This window comes from Sceloporus occidentalis, unplaced genomic scaffold (genome assembly GCF_023333645.1).
Source record: "Sceloporus occidentalis isolate IW3139 unplaced genomic scaffold, rSceOcc1.0.p SCAF_69, whole genome shotgun sequence".
Lineage (NCBI taxonomy): Eukaryota > Metazoa > Chordata > Lepidosauria > Squamata > Phrynosomatidae > Sceloporus > Sceloporus occidentalis.
This window is the reverse complement of record NW_028317049.1, coordinates 1,786,913-1,809,157: the sequence shown is the minus strand read 5'-3', so window position 1 is coordinate 1,809,157 and position 22,245 is coordinate 1,786,913. Positions and strand designations below refer to the sequence as shown.

At 44.8% G+C, this 22,245-nt stretch overlaps 1 protein-coding gene across 2 annotated transcripts; it reads right to left on the bottom strand.

The window, feature by feature from the left end:
* Window positions 1-631: 631 nt before the first annotated feature.
* On the bottom strand, window positions 632-21,372 carry LOC149286390 (uncharacterized). Of its 2 annotated transcripts, XM_089494116.1 has the most exons (4): window positions 21,211-21,372; window positions 20,235-20,355; window positions 17,416-17,893; window positions 632-2,161 (listed from the first exon to the last, which is right to left on the bottom strand). In XM_089494116.1, the coding sequence occupies exons 1-4, from the start codon at window positions 21,283-21,285 to the stop codon at window positions 1,396-1,398; spliced, it is 1,440 nt and encodes a 479-aa protein (XP_089350242.1). In that variant the 5' UTR covers window positions 21,286-21,372; the 3' UTR covers window positions 632-1,395. The 2 variants fall into 2 exon arrangements, 1 of the variants encoding a protein (XP_089350242.1); XR_016277607.1 differs by lacking the exons at window positions 632-2,161; window positions 21,211-21,372 and having other exon boundaries at window positions 17,807-17,893; window positions 19,951-20,280.
* Between the last annotated feature and the right edge of the window lie 873 nt (window positions 21,373-22,245).

The window sequence follows — 22,245 nt, the reverse complement described above, 5'->3', positions numbered from 1 at the left end:
GTTTAAATACATGTGCATACACATGCACACATTCAGACAGGTATCTATGAGTATGTATAGATGTATCTATGGGTATTGTATGCAAGATCTATAGACTTGAAACATTCCATATATATGTGTGTGTGTGTAAGCTCTTAAAAGTATAAGTCTGAGTGCACTTAGAGATGCCTCCACACATACACATATATACACATATATACATATATGTATATGCACAAACACACATGCCACATCCATCTGTTCTTGTCCATTGTTCTGGTCCGTTGTTCCAGGAGATGCTGGAGAAGAGGCCCTGCAAGAGGGGCTGCAAGCGATGACCGACCCCCCATATTTTAAACCAAACCTTACGGCTGGCAGTGGATCATAACTCCAAGGCCTGTCTCTTATAGTCGAATCGTAATGGGTTAACAAAGGAAGTGTGTCCCCACTGCTTGGTTAGTTCTCTTTCCGCTTTCAGGGATCAGTGCAGAAGCTCCAGAAGGTGAAATGAGAGATCACACTCCGGTCACCAATCTAGGTGTTCTTCTTTACATCTAGAGTGGTGAGTAAATACAGATCTGGACTATAAAACTTTTAATCAGACACATAAGAGACCAGATCTAGGTTCAAACACTTTGTATGTAACATTTATTCTAACATTAGGGACATTCATTCTAATATATTACATATCAAGAGGCCTCAAATCATGCACACATTCATACAATGCTCATGCACACAAATCTTCCCAGAGGTTGATCAGTTTTCTGAAAGAGCGATGGGTGCCAGTTCCAGCTGATTTTGGCACACTAGCACCATGGTTTTGAAGATTCCTTTATGCTTTTTAATATGTGCATCATTTTTCCTGATGAGTGACTTCTTGTTCCCATTCCATTCTTGTTTTGGTGCTCTTTACATCAAGTTGTGTTATACACAGTCCATTCTTCTTTTAGTACATTCGCTTTCATGTCCTTGCATTACGGTGTCTTTATCTATTGCACATTCCTTTTCGACTCAGCAGTTTGAGCTTTTCTTGCTTCTCTGTGCCAGATCCTTCATCTCATCCTTCATCTTCTAATTCTGTCACATTCACACATAACACACCTACCCACCATGTCTTCCTGTATGGCAGAGTCTTGGACTAGATGGTGCTTGTGGTGCCTTACAAAGCCAGAATCCTATAAATCCATGCTTTGTCATCCTGTGTGTTGGAGGTTGGAATACATGGGTCTTGTGGCCCATTCTTATTCTAGAATTCTATAAAAAAATAAAAACAACAACAACAATACAACAACATACAAAAATCAATAGCTTTATGAACAAAAAACCCTTACAAACAAAATCACAAGGGCTTTCTCTTATCACCAATGCATTGAAAATATTTTTCTTGTAATACTTCTTAACAAAAACAGTGTTAGTTCACTGCTGGCATTTATGTGGTTTCTCTCCTGCATGGACTCTCTGATGTATCACTAAGTTTGACTTCGAAGAGAAACATTTCCCACAATGCTGGCATTTGTATGGCTTCTCTCCTGTGTGGACACTCCGATGTCTCAGTAGGTGTGGCTTCCAAGAAAAACATTTCCCACAATGCTGGCATTTGTATGGCTTCTCTCCTGTGTGGACTCTCTGATGTTTCACTAGGTCTGACTTTGAAGAAAAACATTTCCCACAATGCTGGCATTTGTATGGCTTCTCTCCTGTGTGGACACTCCGATGTCTCAGTAGGTGTGGCTTCCAAGAAAAACATTTCCCACAATGCTGGCATTTGTATGGCTTCTCTCCTGTGTGGACTCTCTGATGTTTCACTAGGTTGGACTTCTGAGAAAAACCTTTCCCACAGTGCTGACATTTGTATGGCTTCTCTCCTGTGTGGACTCTCTGATGTTTCACTAGGTCTGACTTCTGAGAGAAACCTTTCCCACAATGCTGGCATTTGTATGGCTTCTCTCCTGTGTGGACTCTCTGATGTTTCACTAGGTTGGACTTCTGAGAAAAACCTTTCCCACAATGCTGACATTTGTATGGCTTCTCTCCGGTGTGAACTCTCTGATGTCTCACAAGGTCTGACTTTGAAGGAAAACCTTTCCCACAGTGCTGGCATTTATGTGGCCTCTCACATGTATGGACTCTCTCAAGACTGACATGTTCTTCTGAAAAAAAAAAAGAAGAATGACAGACAAGACTGACTCTCAGAATTAAGAGAGGAATGTGTTACCCCAAGATTTAGCCACCTGTTAACCCTTCCCTATTTGATATAAAATTAATAAAGTTGGAGTGGGTGCCCTGAATTTAGCATTTTTGCATGTATGGATCCCTACTCATAGGAGGTAGCAAAGAAGAGATTGTAGGAGAACCTGCCTTGAGAAAATGAGTGGATTTAGCTGCATGATCCATTTATGTCTGTAGAGGGTGAAGGGATTATGGCTAAGGAATGGGACTGGAAGGAAATAGTCAGAAAAAGGTTCTGAGAATCAGTGTGCTAATCCCTTTTGTCTGAGGTACTTGCACCAATAATAATAATGATGATGATTTATTTATAGCCTGCCCAATCACAAGGAATCCAGGTAGGTTACAACAATAAAAATAAAGAGAATAAAATAAAATACAAAAATAAATAAAATACAGTAAAATAAAACAGAGCGACGTGAGTTACAGTAAAATTCACAGTTAGGCCTGATGGAAATCGGGCCTGTCTTTTTCACTCCCTCCCAGGTCTGGTGATGACAGCTGGGGCGGAGGGAGGGCTCTTCTTTTTGGGGCCAGAATATAATTTTAATTTAATTTAATTTAATTCTCCTCATTAATTTAAGAGAAGAAGTGATGGACAGAGTGAAGGAAGTCACAGTAAATGGGGAGAGCTTAAACCAAGCCCTCATTGCATTAAATTTGGTTTCAGACCATTATTTCCTCACTCAGGAAACATTCTAAAGCAATTTAAACCTTTTCATACCCTCAGTTTCTGCCACTAAGCAACAATTACAGCATAAATATCTGCTCCTAGTGGCTGTTCTTCAGCCTCAGTCCAGTTGCAGGCAGACACTCTGCACCCTATTGCATGGGGTAATAAAGCCAGGTTACCTTCCCAAAGAGAATTTTAATTAGGGCTCTGTCTGGGTCCAATCATATTTAAATCACTGCTGAATCTATTGGCCAAATCCATCCCAGATGTAGCCTGGGTCCGAGGCATGCTCAGCCATCCCCCTCTTTTTTAAGCGGAAGCTTCCAACATTAATAACATGGCTTCTGAAATGCTGCGGGGATTCGGGCTGAATCCAGGATGGATTTGGATGGTGGATTCAGCGGAGATTTACATATGATAGGACCCGGATACAGCCCGAATCAGAATTCAATTCAGAAAAGTTAAGCTGGCTTTTTTTGTCCCATGAGATAGGATCCTCTGTCGGTTTACATGGCTAAGCACCTCAATACACTCCCCAACCCCACTTGCCATGGGAGCTACTGACTTCTCTCCCCATTCCGGATTCTCAGCAACTGGGATTGAGATCCATCCAGGCAACATATTACCATTAGCAAAGTCTTACATTTATTCACCACTCCCACCTTTGTTACCTAATTCTCTGTGTGCATGTGTGTGCATTTTGCCTTTCAAATGCCTCTGGAGTTCTGTGTGATTGCAGACCTGCTATAGCTTTGCTGGATCCTGAGGTCACTGTTGCCCCAATCAAATTATATCTCCCCTTTGAGCTACATATCTAATTCCCCTAAAAGCATAGCACTTGCAGGTGTCCTCCCCAGCATTTCAGGTAAAAAAGGGCCTAAGCAAGCTCAGGTAGGAAAAAGAAACATTAGACAAAAAGGAATTTTTGTGTTGCCCTTTCCTCTCTTCATAGACATTGTTCATAATTGCTAAATGGAAGCCCTTAATATGTCTCAAAACCAGGGCCTGTGCCGGTTCTCACCAGTTCAGTTCTGAAAGCCTGTCAGGTTGGTGGCTGCCTCCCAATCCTCAAGGCCCCTCTCTTGACCCTTCTCAGAGGTCCCTTCCTGTCCACACAGAGCTAGGCGATCCTGGCTTTGCTCCTGCCTTCCTCTCCTGGCTCCCAGTGGCCTGGTCCCCTTCCCTTTCTCCCTCTGCTCTCCAACGTTCCCTCTTGCCCATCCGCACTGCTTTACCATTTCTCCTTCAGCATCTCTTTCCTGCCTTTCTCTTTTTCCCATTCCCTCCATCTCTCTATCACAGACACACACCCACAGCATGGGATGCACAAAAGGGACACTCTGAGTCCCATTTGTTCAGAAAGGCAGGATAATCAATATACAAATAAGTCATTGGGAAAGGAAGAGCAAGGGGGCTGGGACCTGGACTCCAATTTTGGTGAGGGTCAAGTGCCAGCCTTAAGGCATCTATAAGACAGGGATGGGCTAATGTTGGGGATGGGGGGGGGGGTCACACTGGCCCACAGGGGATCTCAGGAGCAACCTAACATTGTATTGTCTGGGGGTGAAATGAAATACTATTTTGCTCCTCAATATCCCACAGCATTCTTTTGGGGAAAAAGAGGCCATTTTGCCACTATTGGGCCCTCTCTGAGCTATTGTAGGGTCAAGGGAGGCCTTTTCCCCAAGAAGACTCTCCTGAGCCTGAAAAGCCTGGAAGAAGGGCCAAAAAAGGCAGGAGACTTAGGCCCTTTCCAGAAGGGCACCCTAGTAGGTACTGTGTGTGTACTAGGGTTGACGGGGAGCATCTCTTTCAGATGCCCCCAACTCTAGTATGTACACAGTAGGTACAAAATGTTGGCACCCATTCTACATGCAGATGGTGGTGCCCCTTAGGACGTCACGATCACGCTGCCTCCAAACAGAGTGGCATGGACGTGACGTCCTGGCGTCGCCAAAGGGCGCTTGTGGAGCCCTTTCCGCGGAGCAGGAAGGAACTCCGTTTCGGAGCTCCTTCCTTCATTTGTGTCACTGGCACAGCCTTTAGAAAGCTGCGCCAGCGATAGTAAAGAGAAAGGGGCTGAGGGCCCCCTTTCTCCTTTCGCCGCCACTGTTGGGGTGTCCTTGGGGTTTGAAGCCCCAAGGACACCCTTTCCAGGCCGCGACCTGGAAAAGCAGCGGATTGGGGCCTCAGGGCTGCCGCTGTGGCAGCTGAGGCCCCGATCTGTTGATGAAAGAGGCGGGTACAGGCCACCCCAAAGGGGCGGTTTTTAAACAGCCCTACTCAGGGATGTGCTGAGGAGCATTTGGGGGTGAAAAGCATTTATCTCCATAATTCCTTCCCACAGAATCCTAGAATTGGCAGTTTAGAATGGGATATTTAGAATCCTTAGAAAGTGGAGAGCAATAGTGCCTCACCAAACTACAAATTCCAAGATTACACAGGATATTGTTATGACAATTAAACTACATGTGAAAGCGGTTTAGGACTCATAGTAGACCACAAGTTAAACATGAGGCAGCTGAAAAGGTCAATATGATCCTAGACTTTACCAATAAAAATATAGTGTCTAGATCAAGAGTGCCACTCTATTTTGCTTTGGTCAGGCCTCACTTGAAATAACATTGTGTCTAGTTCTTGGCACCACAATTCAAAAAGGATGTTGAGAATCTGGAGAGTATCCAAAGGAGGGCAACCGAAACGGTGAAGGAACTGAAAACCATAAAGCCCTATGGGAAGTGGCTTAGGAGCTGGCTATGTTTATCCAGGAGAAGAGAAGGTTAAGAGTAGATATAATAGCTCTGTTCAAATATTTGAAGAGATGTCACATTGATGGATCAAGCTTGCTTTCTCCTATTCCAGAGAAAAGGAGAGGAAAAGTGGATGCAAACCACAGGGAAAGAGATGCCACCTAAAGATTAGGAGGAACTTCCTGACAGTAAGGGCTGTTCGAGAGTGCAATATACTCCCTCAGAGTGTGGTGGAGTATCATTATTGTTATTATTGGCCTGGTACAAATGGGCGCATTGTGGCATGCCGGCGGTGATTTTAGGGTTCGGGAACGCACAGTAACCGCACACTCCCAAAGCCTAATACTTATGGGCAGCACAATCTTGATGCAGTGCCATCCATACGGCACACGCATTCATGATGTGTCTTGTGTGACACGCCCAAACAGCACGGCGCATAAGATATATCACCGTGACGCCCCAGGGTGCAAATGGCGCCTTGGTGGCATCACAGGAAGGAGCTCCATTTCTGAGCTCCTTTTGGCTGCAGATCGTTCTTGCGGCCATGGGGTTGCTGCGGCAATGATCCAGAGGAGAAAGGGACAGCCTCTGGCCACTCCTTTCTTCTAATCTGTACTGAGTCATTGTTATTATTATTAAGATTTATTTCTAAAGTGCTACATCTTTGGAGATCTTTAAACAAAGGCTGGATGACTATCTGTTCGGGGTGCTTTGAATGTGTATTCCTGCATGGCCAGGGGTTTAACTGGATGGCCCTTGTTGTCTATTCCAACTCTATGATTCCATAATTCTAAAGTGGAAACATAGCACCTTGACAATGTAGTATGAAAGGACCCTCAGTCTTCATAGGAAGGGCAGTGGAGTCAAGTTCCTTACCCACAGAGGCCACATTCTCATAATTCTCCATCATCACATCGCTGTAAAGACGTCTCTGCTTCTTTGTCAAGAGTTTCCATTCATCCTTGGTGAAATATACTGCCACATCCGCAAAAGTCACCTGCAATAGAAAATAGCCCTCATCCAGAGAGCGACTAATAAAAGGGGAGGAAAGCACATGGTGCATCCCAAATATTATTTCATTACTTCAGAATTCAGCCCAAGAAACAAACTTTAAATAATGTTAGCAAGCAAAAAGCTACTGCCTTTGAAATCCAGTTTGTCTCGAACCTTTTGTGGAAGAGAAAACTGAATTTCTCAAGCAGCCTCCATGCTTTTGCACAGGAAAACTTGTAAGTGTTGATAAGGTAAAACATGCCAATGCTGTCCCAATTTAAAAGATATTTAAAAACTTTTGTTGGAGGTAGCAACCTCAAATAGTACAGGTCCCATCCATTGGCCTTCTCTTTATCATTCTCCCGTGAAGCCTAAAATATGGTATATTCACATACATATAACATATCAGATATCATAGTTTTGTGGATTTGGGATGATACTGCTATATGGCCAGCATGGCTCCCCCTGGATATGTCAATTGCATGTGTGTGTGTGTGTGTGTGTGTAGGATAAAATCTGGGAAGCAAAGCTCTGAGTTTCTGACATTCAGAGCAAAGCTCTGAGTTTCTGGGTGTCAATAGGAAGGTCTTTTCACATTATCCTGTTTCCCATCCATTTCCTCCTGGGTTCACCCCACTCCATTTTCTTCCAGAGCCCCCCAGCTCTCTCTCCCCTCCAAGGGACTGACTGGGTCTGTGGCCTTCAAGTATGGCCTCCTTTGGAGGAAATGGTGAGCTAACAGGGAGGGCTGGAGGACAAACTCTGCCAGAGCTGGAGAACCATGGTGGCTGCATTACTGGCTCTGGTCGAAGGTGGGGCAGCCCTTGAGGAGGGTGAGGAATGCCTGGAAAAGACACCCCAGCCCCACCATCACCTGACACATTGAGGTTAGAAGTCAGGTGCTCTGCCTTCCCTGAGGCCATCTCAGTAGCAAGAGCCCCACAGAGTGAGAGTCCAAAAGGACAGGGGGCTACCTGGGTCTCAGACATTTCCTATCCCTTCTTGTTCCTCCCAGGAATGGTCTTGTGCAGTTGCTTGCATGGCCAGAGGAATGTAGCCCATAGCAATGTGTTGTGGCTGGGAAGACCCATTTCCATCCCACTGACCACTGGGGCTGAACTCTGAGGGGGTGAGAGGAGAGGGTCAGGGGCTGTTGCCAGAGGAAGGGGCACAGACCAGGTTCAAAGCTGCAATATCTTTCACACAGTTGGTCTCAAGGGTGCTGCAAAATCCCTCTGCACACAATCACTACATCTTATAAGTGTAACCCACCCAATCATATTTGACTCACTATTATTCAGTCTGAACCATCAAATGATTTTCATTACCATGATAAGGGCCTGAATCATACTATTAGTCTCAGCCCAAGAAGACCTATTGATCCCATAGGATTTACAACCACGTGTGGAATAAGCTGAGTTTCACAAGTATTGCAATTTCACATAAGCAAAACTGTCTCTGGTCCTCGCCAGAGTAGACCCACTGAATCAGCTGAATTTACCTATCTGTTGAAGAATTGTTTAGTAGTTGATTGAAAGGGTCTATTCTAGCTCGATATACACAATATATAATATATAAACCAAAGATAAGGTATAAACAAAATAATTTAGGCTATGGCTGGGATACTGAGGATAGATTAAGATATTGACTTTCCCAAAACATATACAGTCCGTCCTTGCCTTACGTGGGGGATCCGTTCCGGATCCCTCTGTGTAAGGCGAATTCCGCCTATGCTCGAGCCCCACTGGAAATAATGGGGCTCGTGCACGGTGGAACGGGCGCGCACGGGGCGCAACGGGCACGCGTTCCCATTCAATTGAATGGACGCGCCACCCCTTCCACCCCGCGCGCGCCCCGCGGCTTGAGCGCGTATGCTCAAGGCCGCGTATGACACGCCCGCGTATGGCGCGGGCGCACTGTACTACATTTAGCCACCAAAGAATTATAGTGCATTTATGCATTTGTTGCCAAATTTCAGTGGCAAATGTCTTATTTAAAAAACAGTTCTGGAGAACACTGTGGGCTTGAGGGCCACATTTTAGATCCAGATACGTTCCCCCATATCCCCCAACATTTCACAGATGGGAAAAGAAAGACACATGTGGACAAACAACACCAGAAGGTGGTCAAGATGGCCAAAGATGTTTATGAGGAAGGTCACAAAAGCGGGCAAGGGCACAGCAGTTTGCTTTTGCCTCAGACTTCTAGCAAGGACAAGTCCCTGCCCCCTTCTTTCCTCTTCTCTCCCCACTTTTGAGTTGATGGGGTGAAAATTCCTTGGCACTCATTTTGTAGGAAATGAAGTGAGCTGAGGACAAAGGGGAAAGTGGGAGGAGGAGAACAAAACCGGGACATTTTTGAAAGCCCCTGAAAAAGTGGGGTGACAGAGGATTTACCAGGACTGTCTCTGCCAAATTGGGAGAGTATGTTCTCCACTTGCTTTCATGAGCTGGCCCAGCAGTGAAACACATGAGACTAATACCCAGGATGGGGACTCACCAAAGCGATGTTGTACCTCCGCAGCCCTTTTCTGTTGGAGCGCAACTCCCTCCGCTTGGCCTCTGTGTCGGCCATTAGGAGGGCAGGGGTCCTGGTGGTCTTGCACTTGGGTCACTTCCAGCAAGAGAGGCCCCAATGCCGTATCCAAGGAGGCCGAGATGAAGGTCCTGAGAAAAGGGACCAGGGTTAGGATTGGCTTGGCAAGAAACCCTGCAGAACTCAAAGACACAGAGAACAGCATCCTCCTGGTGACATGCACAGGTGACATATGGCTCCTTTGGGCCGATACAGAGGTGGGCATCCTCTTCCTCCCTCTGCACCAAACAAAGCCCCTGGACCTAGCATAGATTCACTGCAGCTGCCCTACACAACAGATACTCCATGCCTTCTTAGAGTGATGGGGGATTAGGGGATGGCGAATTGGAGAGGGGCCTGGTTATGTCCTCATAGCTAGATGTGAAAGGAGTGCATCATAAATAAATAAACAAATAAATAAATAATCTGCTGAAACCTTCAGAGGTCCCCAGTGCTTTTCCCCAGCATCAGCCTCTTTCCCAAGAAGGCTGCATCCGCACTATAGAAATAAGGCACTTTGACACCACTTTAACCGCTCAGTGCTATGGAATCCTGGCATTTTACCTTTGGGACAATTAGCCTTCTCTGCCAGAGAGCTCTCATGCCACAACAAACTACAAATCCCAGGATTCCATGGGATGGAGCCAGGAGAGTTAACACACTTTAGAACTGGATTATTTCTGCAGTGCAGATACAACCTGAGTCGGTTTTAAAAGGGTAGAAGCACCCATGTCTTGTTTTTACCTTCCTAATAATGGTTTTCCTTTAAAAAAAGTAGTTTGTATTTCAGTCTAATCCATATTCTTCTTGTTGTTGTTTGTTTGTATGTTTGTTTCATTCTTGGTAATATGAGTTATTCTAGTGTGTCTCCTTCCTTCTTCCCTGAAAATCCATTAATAAGAAAACTGGGGAGACTTTTAAAACCTCCCAAAGGACCCACTTTTGGCCTTTTTTGGGGGACTAGCCTCCTCTTAGAAGCCAAAGACGGATGTTTGTGAAGAATAAGAATAAGGCTTGTATTAAAACTATCCTCCCATTTCTGATCCCTTTTAAAACCCTTGTTCCCCAGAAGGAGCAGAGCTGTGTAATATAAAAACCCTCTCAGAAAAGAGACACAAAAGACACACAAAGACACACACTTCCTTCCTTTTGGCCCAAGGAGCCTGGCCTCCTTCTGACTCTGGAGCCTCAGGAGAGAAAGAGAGACCTCTGTTCAACTGATGCTCAGAGAAGGTTCCAGAACATTATTCCCCACAGTCACAAACAGCGCAAAATGGCAGCCAGAACACAAAATGGCTGCTGGAACACAGAATGGCCACCTCCACCTCAGCGCTTGGCAGTTGGAGGCCTCAGCACAGCAGTGAAGCCTACCCTTCCAAGCCTTGTCCCTCTCCTTCCTCCTTGTCTCTCTCTAACCCCTTCTCACTCTCTACTCATCACTCACTCTTCTGCGCAGAGAGCTAAATAGAGAGGCAGAAGCTCCTCCCCTTCTTCAGTCTGGCCAATGGGGGCAGAGGAGCTGGAAGGCCCCGCCCCCTGCCCCACCCTCACAGGCTCCTCCTGCAGTTAATATGGAACAAGGCAGGAGGGACTCTGGAGCCCCAGCCACACAGACACTGGCCAAAGGCACACATTCCCAGAGCCTAAGACCCATGAAATGCAGGGCAGGACCCTTCCTCTCTCTGGCCATGTGGATGCTGGGAGATCCAGTCAAGCAAATACACTGTAAATCCCACTGGCAAGAGAAAAGGCTGCTACTGCCTTTCAGAACCAGTTTGCCCCAAATCCTTTATGGGTCCAGAAACCCCTTTGTTAGGAAGCAGGAATCTCAGGAAGGCCCTATATCTCCCAAGGCCCCTTCCCTCCAGGACCTCCTTCCACTCTTCCCTCATTCTCTCTCTCACCTGAAGGCCTCAAATGTCAACTGCCAAGCACTCAGGCAGAGACAGCCATTTTGTGTTCTGGCAGCCATTTTGTTTTCCGGTGGCCATTTTGTGTTCCAATGGCCATTTTGTGTGCTGTTTGTGAGTGTGGAGAATGTTCCAAAACCTTCTCTGAAGCCTCAGTTGAACAGAGGTACACTGTTGCCAATTTTGTGATTTTCACACGGAAATTGGGATTTTTGAGTGCTTTCCGTGTGATTTCTGTGCCTGGCTCTATTCTGTGGAGATTCAGGGACTTTTGCACATTTCAGCTCCAGCCCTGAAAAAAAACAACCCAATTTCCGGGACAAACCCCCGAAATTGGCCACAGTGGCCCTGACTCTGAGAGCGAGGCTACAGAGCAACCAGTCCTGTTGGGAGTCACACTGAGAGTTTTCAGGCAATCAGAGAGAGGAGAGTGGTCGTTCGCCCCCCTCCCGCCCTCAGGAAAAGCTCAGCCAGGGCAGACGTGCGGGAGACAAGGCTCTTATACACACACACACACACACACATATATATATACACACAACACACACACACATATATACACATACATGTCACAACAAACTACAATTCCCAGGATCCCCTGGTTTGACAAGGGAATTGCCTCCACGCTTACAGATCACAGCCCCAGAGAAAGAGTCTACAGTACATCAGTGTTGCCAATTTAAGTCCACTTCTTCAGCTGCATTTGGATTTAATAATGATAATAATAATGGTGATGATGATACAGAGATAGATCTTGTAGGACCTTGTAGACGCACGAAAGAAAAGTTGCCAGCATGAGCTTTCCTAGACTTAAGCGTACTTCCTCAGATGCATGGGAATTGTAGTTTATTGTGGCACCAGAGCTCTTTCTCAGAAAACTACAATTCCCAGGGTTCCCTAGCACTGAGCCAGGGCAGTTAAAGCAGTCTCAAACTGGATTATTTCTACAGTATGGATTGGATCTTGAGCATTTATAATAACAAAGGTCCAAAACACACTGCAGAAATAATCCAGTTTGAGACCGCTTTAACTGCCCTGGCTCCATGCTAGGGAATCCCGGGAATTGTAGTTTGTTGTGGCACCAGAGCTCTTTCTGATAGAGAAGGCTCAATGTCTCACAAAACTACAATTCCCAGGGCTCCCTAGCACTGAGCCAGGGCAGCTAAAGGGGTGTCAAACTGGATTATTTATGCAGTTTGGTTGCAGCCAAACACGTTTCTATTTGGCACAAAGCTTCCTGGACCCCCTTCATGTCAAAATAGATATCTTAAAGGTATTAGAAGGACTGAAAGATTCTTTGTTTGGTCCAATGGTAATTTTGAGAGTTGAAATAAGTTACAATTATTTTTATTCAATTAGGGTTATGTTTATTTGCAAAAGATCCCCCATATTAATAAATATATAAATACATCCATTTATTATTACGATTATTATTATTAACATTATGGGAACGTTACAGGGATTTTGACTGAATATTCCGTGTAATATTTGGGGGGGGGGGATTCCGTGGATTTTGGTAAAACATGCCAGGCAATATTTTTGAGGATTGTTAGCAACACTGGTCCTGCCGTGCAGTAAGGCCCCTCCAATCCCTCTGAACCGAGGACTACAACGCCCATATCTTCTTATCTTCTTTCTTTCTTTCTTTGTTACTTTCCTTCTTCCTTCCTTCTTTTCTCCCTAGCTGCCTTGTGTTAGTGGTGTTACTGCTTTTGTTGTCACTGTGTGCCTCCAAGTTGTTTCTGATGTATGGCGACCCTAAGGGAAGCCCTTCTCAGGCTTTTCTTGGCAACATTTGTCCAGAAGTGGTTTTGCAAGTGCCTCCCTCTGAGGCTGAGAGAGTGTGACTTGCCTAAGGTCACTCAGTGGGTTTCCGTGGCCAAGAGGGCATTCGAACCCTGGGCTCCAGGGTCATAGTCCACTCATCCAGCCACTGAACCACGCTGGCTCTTTCTTGAGGCTTTGTAGTTTTTTGTGGTGTGGGTACAAGTCATTGCCGACTTCTGGGGAGCCTCTCCTGGGGTTTTCTTGGCAAGAGTTGTTCAGAGGAGGTTTGCCATTGCCTTCCCTGAGGCTGAGAGAGTGTGACTTCTTGCCCAAGGGACCCAGCTGGTTTCATGGAGGAGTGGAGCACTGGACCCTGGCCTCCAGAGTTGTAACCCAGCACTTAAACCACTGCACCACACTGCCTCCCGTTCCCATGTACAACCTGAGAAATAATTGCAGACTTTTTTCTGTTCTTCATGTGTGTCTTCAAGTCGTTTCCAACTTATGGCAACCCTAAGGCAACCTTATCATGGGGTTTCCTTGGCAGGTTTCTTCCAAGAGGGGTTGCCATTGCCATCCTCTGAGGCTGAGAGTGTGTGACTTGCCAAGGGTCAACTAAGTCCAAAACACACTGCAGCAATAATCCAATGTGAGACTGCTTTAACTGCCCTGGCTCAGTGCTAGGGAATTCTGGGAAATGTAGTTTTGTGAGACATCGAGCCTTCTCTGACAGAGAGCTCTGGTGCCACAATAAACTCCATTTCCCAGGATTCCCTAGCACTGGGCCAGGGCAGTTAAAGTGCTCTCAAAATGGACTATTGCTGCTGTGTGCTTTGGACCTTACTTGACCTCAAATTGTCCATAGCCTGCAATGCATCTCCTAATTCTGTTGGCAGTCCCTCCCTCCCAACACTTTCTCATTTCCCCCCAAAACCAGAGCAAAGCTGGCAGATGGAAAGAGGTTTTAAAGCAGCATTTAAATCTGCACTATTTGTTTTTAAAAGACTAAATGTCCCAAATGCTATTATCAGTTTTGTAGCTATTATTACAGAAAGACGCAGAGTGCAAACTCCTCAAGTACCTTTATTTTCTGGAGTGAGATGGGCTTTTCCAACTGACTCACTGTGATGATCTCCGGTGGTCCAAGCAGCCAAACTGCGGCCCTGGAATAATAATAATAATTATTATTATTATTATTATTATTATTATTATTATTATTTGATACCCCTCTCTTCAACCAAAAGGCTATCAGAGTGGATTACAAATTGTTATTTAGACATTTAGACATTATGGCTCTTAGCACAGCAGACCCTTAAATTCCTTAAATCACGCTGCCATCATCCAGTGAATTATAAAAGGACTTCCCTTAACCTACACTGGGACCAGTTAAGGAACCTTATTTCTACTTCTTTACTCATTTTCCCAAGCATCAACCGAGCCAAAACACGTGTAAAAGGAGCTTCGAGTAGTAGATACTCCAAGGAGGTATTCATTATAGATAACAAATTTAAGAATAATATAAGTCCTACAAGATATTAAGAATCTTGCAGGTACAATATTTGTAAGTATATAATATTCAATTCATATAAGCTATTAAATAAACCTAAGCATCCAATTCTGAGACTAACTTCCAAGATCCGCTCTTTAACTCTCTCTCTCTCTCGATCTCCAACCGACACAATTCCCCCAACTGTCTCTTGGTCTCTCAGGCCTTATATCTCCTTCTCACGGAAGCTTCCAGAAGGACCTTCATCTTGCTCTCTGATTGGTCAAGAGAGCCTTCCGTAGCAGTGATGTCACTCTGCATTTGCATAGACCTCCCTTTACTGCCTGAAGAAGACCTCCATTGACTGGAGCCCAGTCATTACACAAAGACTTCAAGGGTTTCTGCCTAATGCCGACTAAACCGCTTCTAAACTGCATCCAAACCGCTCCTAGTCTCCTGGACACTCAGAAATGCCTCACGAACAAAGCTGTAAGCGGCATACCATAAGTGGAGAGACAAGACGCGCCGCTTAAGGAAAGCTAGAGCGTCCGGCAACAACGCCGTCTTTTTGCCTGGAGCCATTGCAGGGGAATTTCCATCCTTGGAGCCAAATGGGGCATTTTAAAAATTAATTATAAATTAATGAAGAATGAAGGAAGGAAAGAGAGATCAGAAACACCCCCCCTTTAGGGTCTCCTTTCCTTTTGGGGGGGAGGGTGTTATTGGGGGGAAACCAAACCAAGTTGGGGGGGGACTAGGTCCAAATAGGTTTATTGGTCACCAAGTGAACATGAAGCATGTAATGGCAAGGTAATGTTATGTAATGAGAAGAAAAGATGTATGTACAAAGAGCAATTATAATACACAAATCAGCTTCAATTGATCTAGTCTGAATAACATACTGATGCCATGCAGAAGAACATCTAAACAATGATAATGTAAGCGCTAACTTAAGTTTATTACTATGAATCACCTACTAATCTAGGTAATACAGAATAATATCTACAAAAATAATATAAACAAGGGCAGTTGTGAGTACAGGTACACAAAGGCTTCAATACAATGACAATACACATCGATAAGAATGGACTACAACAAAAAAAAACGAAAGGAACAATTAGAAGACACAAACTGCCTCCAATATCTCTGCTCCAGGTGACCTGCTAAAATAGATAGACTGAAACTAAATAAGTGTTATTATCTCTGTCTTTGGGAATTGATGGAGGACGTTTCAAGACAAGAGGTCTTCCTCAGCCACAATGGAGCAGGCTGTCATCTGAGATTCTCTAGTTCTTCCTCCTTCAAAAAATGTGCCAGATACGTCTTTTGAAGCCAATCTTCCTCTACTTTCCTGCATGAAACCTGTCCTGGTTTTGGGATCTTCTGGGGAGGCCCTGGTTGCTGTCCCACAGACTTCTCAGGTGCATTTGGGGGGAAGGCAGGAGAGGGCTGCTCTCAGGATTTGGGACCCCTTCTTATTCTTGCCATTTTTATTAATCCCTCCCCTTTTCAATGTAAATCCTTTGTACATATTTCCCCAGATATTACCATTTCTTTCCTACAATACATAGTAATCTTCATTACAATTTTGGAGTTTATAATCTTATTTCCCTCCATCTGTGAGGCCTGCAAAGGGTGGGGGCTTCCTTTCCTGGGGAGGGCATGATCCAGATCTTCCCTGTCTATGGGGCTTGCAGAAGAAGGCTCCACGACAGAGGGGACGGTGGCCCAATATAGGGACCCTAACGTTTTCCCCAAATGAGCAAATTCTCCGTCTCTCTGTCCAGAGGCAGAGCCCCCTTTCCCAAAATGGCTGCTGAGGGATTCCTATCCAAATGCCAACCCAGAAAACTGTTGTTTCCAATGCTATTGAAACCTATGCTGTCTGATGCTTTTTATTTGTCACAAGTCTTTTGACTGGGAGCCTCCCCTCTTCTGAACCCCATCCCAGCCCCCCAGAGATGAAGAGGGTGCCCCATTGGAAGACCAAAGAAAGGGGCTTACCAGTCCTCATCTCCCCCCAAATGAAGAGGAAGGGAGGAGGGCCTCTCCTCTGCCCTACTTTCCACGAGGGAGGGGCTCCTCAAAGCCCCCGTTTCCTCTAAATGACCCTGCCCCCTCCCCCTATGGCCATGCCTCTCCTCAAGGGCCCCCTGCCCCCTTTTCTCATACATTTCCATACACTTTCTTCCTTTGAGGAGACTTGGAGGATGTGTTTGCCTCTGTTCTTCTTATGGCTGGGAACTGAGTTGAGGACTGAGAAGAGAAGGAAGTGTGTTTTGTGCAAATTCAGAACTTCTGTGCATCAAAGAGTCCAACGTGTTGAAACAACAAATAACTTTATTGAGAACACACAATCAGAAATCCAGCATTTAAGCCAGAACTCCCTCCCCAAGACAAAGAAAACACTGAAACCCCAAAACTTAAAATCCCACCTTCTTCCAAACCTAGCCCCCACATCCAATCCCCAGAGGCTATGCCCCACAGTTAACCAGGCCCCCTTTGCCAGTCTCAGAAACTAGCTCCTTTCTATTAATACCAGCCAACAACTTTCTCCAGCCAACATCGCACACATTGCAAATGCTATCGACATATTCCACAAATCATAATCCCCAGCCAAGTTTATAATCCAAAGCAATTATCTATATTACAGTGCGCCTGTGTCATGTGCAGCTTTCATTATATGGTGAAAGCCACATGGGGGCACAAGGGGTGGTGCGTCCCATTCGGATGATGGGGGCGTGGGCCCATGGTGCATGGGCGCTGCCGCACTACCACATGCACGAGCCGCATTCACTTGAAAAGGACTTGAGCATGTGCGGTATTTTGCTTACATGGGGGGGTCTGGAACGGATCTCCCACCTAAGCCAAGGGTAGAATGTTAGGGCAATTAAAATCTAAACTTAACAAAATATACCTTTAAAACATAAACAGACATATGCACAGATAAACCACAGACATATGGACAGACAAAGCTTACAAACAAAATTATAAGGGCCTTTTCATCACTGGATTGAAAATTGTCTGTAATCCTTCTTGAAAAAAATATTAGTTCACTGCTGGAATTTGTTTGGCTTCTCTCCTGTGTGGACTCTCTGATGTCTCTCTAGGACTGACTTTGAAGAAAAACATTTCCCACAATGCTGGCTTCTGTATGGCCTCTCTCCTGTGTGGATCCTGTGATGTTCCAAAAGGTTTGACTTCCGAGAAAAACATTTCCCACAATGCTGGCATTTGTATGGCTTCTCTCCTGTGTGGATTCTCTGATGTGTCACTAGGTTTGACTTCAAAGAAAAACACTTCCCACAGTGCTGGCATTTGTATGGCTTCTCTCCTGTGTGGATCCTGTGATGTTCCAAAAGGTTTGACTTCCGAGAAAAACATTTCCCACAATGCTGGCATTTGTATGGCTTCTCTTCTGTGTGGACTCTCTGATGTGTCTCTAGATGTGACTTCCAAGAAAAACCTTTCCCACAATGCTGGCATTTGTGTGGCTTCTCTCCTGTGTGGATTCTCTCATGATTAAAATGTTTTTCTGTAAAGAAGGACAATGACAGATAAGACTGAAAATCAGACTTGAGAAAGGAGGATGTTACCCCATGATTTAGCCCTTATTAACCCCTCCTTATTAGCGATTAAATTAAGAAAGATTCTATGAGTAACCCAAGCATGACCCTGCTGCTTATGCCCCTAAATCCATTGGATGGTGGTATCCTTACTCATAGCAGCTAGCAAAGAATGGGGACTGCCTTGAGGAAATCAGTGGAAGCAGGTAGTCAAAAGACTGTTGAAAAAAATATTCCATTAAACATGTGTAAAAATACTTTGACTGACAGGTGGCATCATATCCTGCGAGACTCCCATAGAGTGCTGAGTCAAAGCCCAAGGCATGATTGAAGCTAACTGCAGAGGATGCTTCATGCTGTGTAGCAGCACCATGAGATGACTCACAACCAATACAGTATATAGCTCATATGGGGATTGGTGTGGATTGAATTGGAGTTGTGTGTACAAGAAAAGGTGAAGTTGATGGAGAGCTTGCAATTATTTGTATTATTTTGCAGCTCAAGATAGAGAATCTCCAAGGATTTCAATGAAATCAACTGTATTTGTAACTTATTTTTAGTGTGAAAAGAGGTCAGTGCATTGCCAATATCTATATATCTGGATATTTAGTTCCGTACTCTGCTATGTTATTTTTGAGCTACATCCGGGAGCGTCACCCTCAGATTGTAGTGTACATTGTCTTGTGAATGTGATCGAAATTTAGAGCCAACAAGGACCTGAGAGGCGGTGTGCTAATCACTTTTGTTTGAGGCATTTGCATCAAACACCCATTGTATTCAATTTGTTTCACACCATTCTTTCCATACACAAGAAATATTCTAAAGTGATAGAAACCCTTCTGAACCCTCAGTTTCTGCCCCCAAGCACCAATTTCCGTCTAAATATCAGCCCTGACTTGCTGTTCTTCGGTGTCTGTCCAGTTACAGACAGACACTCTGTTTGTTTTCATAGCTAAGCACCTCAATGCACTCTCCAACCCCAATTGTCTCAGGAACTACTGACCTCTCCCATTCCAAATCCTCAACAATTGGAATAAAGATCTGGATAGATAGCCTTTATCAAAGCCTTACATCTATTCACCAATCCCACCTTTGTTACCTAGTTCTTGCGTGTGTGCATGAACACTTATATGCTTGTGTCTGAGTGTTTTGCTTTCCCCCTAAATAAAACACAAAAAGATATTTCAAATCCCTCTAAAGTTCTGTTTGATTCAGGAACTGCTATAGCTGGGCTGAATACAGAGGTCACTACTGCCCCAGTAAAACTATTTTGTTATATTGAGCTAAGTACCAAATTCCCCTAATAGCATAGCACTTGTGGGTATCCTCCTCTGACACCAGCATTTTGGGTAACAAAGGACCTCTTGAATAAACCATGGAGCTAAGCAAACTCAGGTAAGAAAAGAAACATTAGACAAAAGAAAGTTTTGTGTCCCCCTTTCCTCCCTTCATAGATATTACTCATAATTGCTAAATGGAACCCCTAAATATGTCTGAAAACAAGGATATGAGCTGGTTCTCAGAGGTTCACTCAATCCAGTTCTTAAAATCTGTCAGGTTGGTGGCTGCCTCCCAATCCCCAAGGCCCCTCTCCTGGCCCTTCCCAGAGGTCCCTTCCTCTCCGCACAGAGCTAGGCAATCCTGGCTTTACTCCTGCCTTCCGCTCCTGGCTCCCAGAGGCTTGATCCCCTTCCCTTTCTCCCTTCGCTCTCCAACCTTCCTTCTTGTCTATCTGAACTGCTTCACCATTTCACCATTTCACCATCAGCATCTCTTTCCTGCCTTTCTGTTTTTCACATTGCCTCATCTCTCTATCACAGATACACACCCACAGAGTTGTTATGACAATTAAATTACGTGTGAAAGGGAACTAGGAATGGTAATAGAGCACAAGATGAACATGTGTCAACAGTGTGATGCAGCAGCTAAAAAGGCCAAAGTGACCTTAGGCTGTATCAATAGGAGTATAATGTCAAGATCAAGGGAAGTAATAGTGCCACTCTATTCTGTTTTGGTCGGGGCTCACTTGCAATAATCCTGTGTCCAGTTCTGGGCAACACAATTCAAACAGATGTTGAGAAGCTGGAGCATGTCCAGAGGAAGGAAACCAAAATGGTGAACGATATGGAAACCATTCTCTCTGAGGAATGACTTAGGGAGCTGGGCATGTTTAGCTTGGAGAAGAGAAGGTTAAGTGTGGATCTGACAGCCCTGTTCAAATATTTGAAGAGATGTCATATTCTGGATGGAGCAGGCTTGCTTTCTGCTACTCAGTCTTCACAGGGAGGGCAATGGATTCAGGTTCCTTACCCACAGAGGCCACATTCTCATAATTCTCCATCATCACATAACTGTACAAAAGTTTCTGCTTCTTCGTCAACATTTTCCATTCCTCTTCGGTGAAATATACCGCCACATCCGCAAAGGTCACCTGCAACAAAAAATAGCCCTCATCCAGAGAGTGACTAAGCAAAAGGGGAGGAAAGCACATGGTGCATTGCAAATATTATTTCAACACTTCAGAATTCAGTCCAGGAAATAAACTTTAAATTCTGCAAGCAAGCAAAAAGCTACAGCCTTTGAGATCCAGTTTGTCTTGAATCCTTTCAGTATAATACACAATACAATAAAGAATATAATTTAGGCCATATCTGATATATTATTGATTGATTAGGACACTGACTCTCCCAACATGTATAGTACATTTAGTCACCAATGAATTATAGTACATTTAGCCATATCTCACCTAATTTCAGAGGCAAATTTCATTTTTAAAAAGATGTTCTGGGGAGTATTCTGGGCTTGAGGGCCACTGGGCCCACCCTCAGTTTAGGTCCAGAGATATTCTTCAATATCCCCCAGCATTTCACAAATTGGGAAAGACACATGTGGACAAGTAACACCAGAAGGGAATCAAGATGGCCAAATTTGTTAATGCTAAAGATCACACAAGCGAGGAAGGGTCCAGATGTTTGCTTTTGCCTCTGATTGCTGGCAAGGGCAAGACCCTGTCCCCTTATCTCCCCCCCTCTCCCCTCTTTTGAGTGGATAGGATGCACACTCTTTTGAACATGAAATACATTTTGCAGCAACTGAACTGACCTGAGGAGAAGGGGGAAAGTGGGAGGAGGAGAGTGAAATAGGACATTTTCAAAGCCCCAGAAAAGATGAGGTGATAGAGGATTAACCAGGACTCTCTCTGCCAAAATGGGAGAGTATGTTCTCCGACTGCTTTCATGAGCCGGCCCAGACACAGATGAAACTAATAGTCAGCATGGCAACGTACCAAAGAGTTGTTGTATCTTGGAAACCTCTTTCTGTTGGAGACCAACTCCCCCCGCTTGGCCTCTGTGTCGGCCATCAGGTGGGCAAGGAGTCCTGGTGGCCCTGTACTTGGTCACATCCAGCAAGAGAGGCCCCAAAGCCGTGTCCAATGAGGCCGAGATGAAGGTCCTGAGAAAAGGGACCAGGATTAGGATTGACATGGCAAGAAACCCTGCAGCACTCAAAGACACAAAGAACAGCATCCTGCTGGAGACATACGCAGGTGACAAATGCCTCCTTTGGCCCAATGCAGAGGTGGGCATCCCCTTCCTCCCTCTCCACCACAGAAAGCTCCCTGGACCTAGCATAGATTTACTTCAGCTCCCCTACTCAACAGATACTCCATGCCTTATTAGAGTGGGGGGGGGGGATTAGGGGATGGGGAATTAGAGAGGCCCCTGGTTATGTCCCCATAGATAGATGTGAAATCAGTCCATCATAAATAAATAAACCATCTGCTGAAACTTGCAGAGGTCCCCAGTGCTTTTCCCCAGCATCAGCCCCTTTCAGAAGAAGGCTGCATGCACACTATGGAAATAAGGCACTTTGACACCGCTTTAACTGCTCAGTGCTATGGAATCCTGGGATTTTACCTTTAGGACCCTTAGCCTTCTCTACCAGAGAGTTCTCATGCCACAACAAACTACAAATCCCAGGATTCTATAGAATGGAGCCAGGAGTTTCAAACTGGATTATTTCTGCAGTGCAGATACATCCTGAGTCGATTGTAAAAGGATAGAAGCACCCATGTCTTGTTTTTATCCTCCTAATAATGGTTTTCCTTTAAAAAATTAAGTAGTTTGTTTTAGTCTATAATCTTTATTTTCGTTGTTTGTTTTATGTTTCATTCTTGGTAATATGAGTTATTCTGGTCTGTCTCCTTCCTTCTTGCCTAAAAATCTATTAATAAGGAAACTGGGGAGACTTTTAAAACCTCCCAAAGGAGCCACTTCTGGCCTTGTTTGGGGGACTAGCCTCCTCTTAGAAGCCAAAGCCC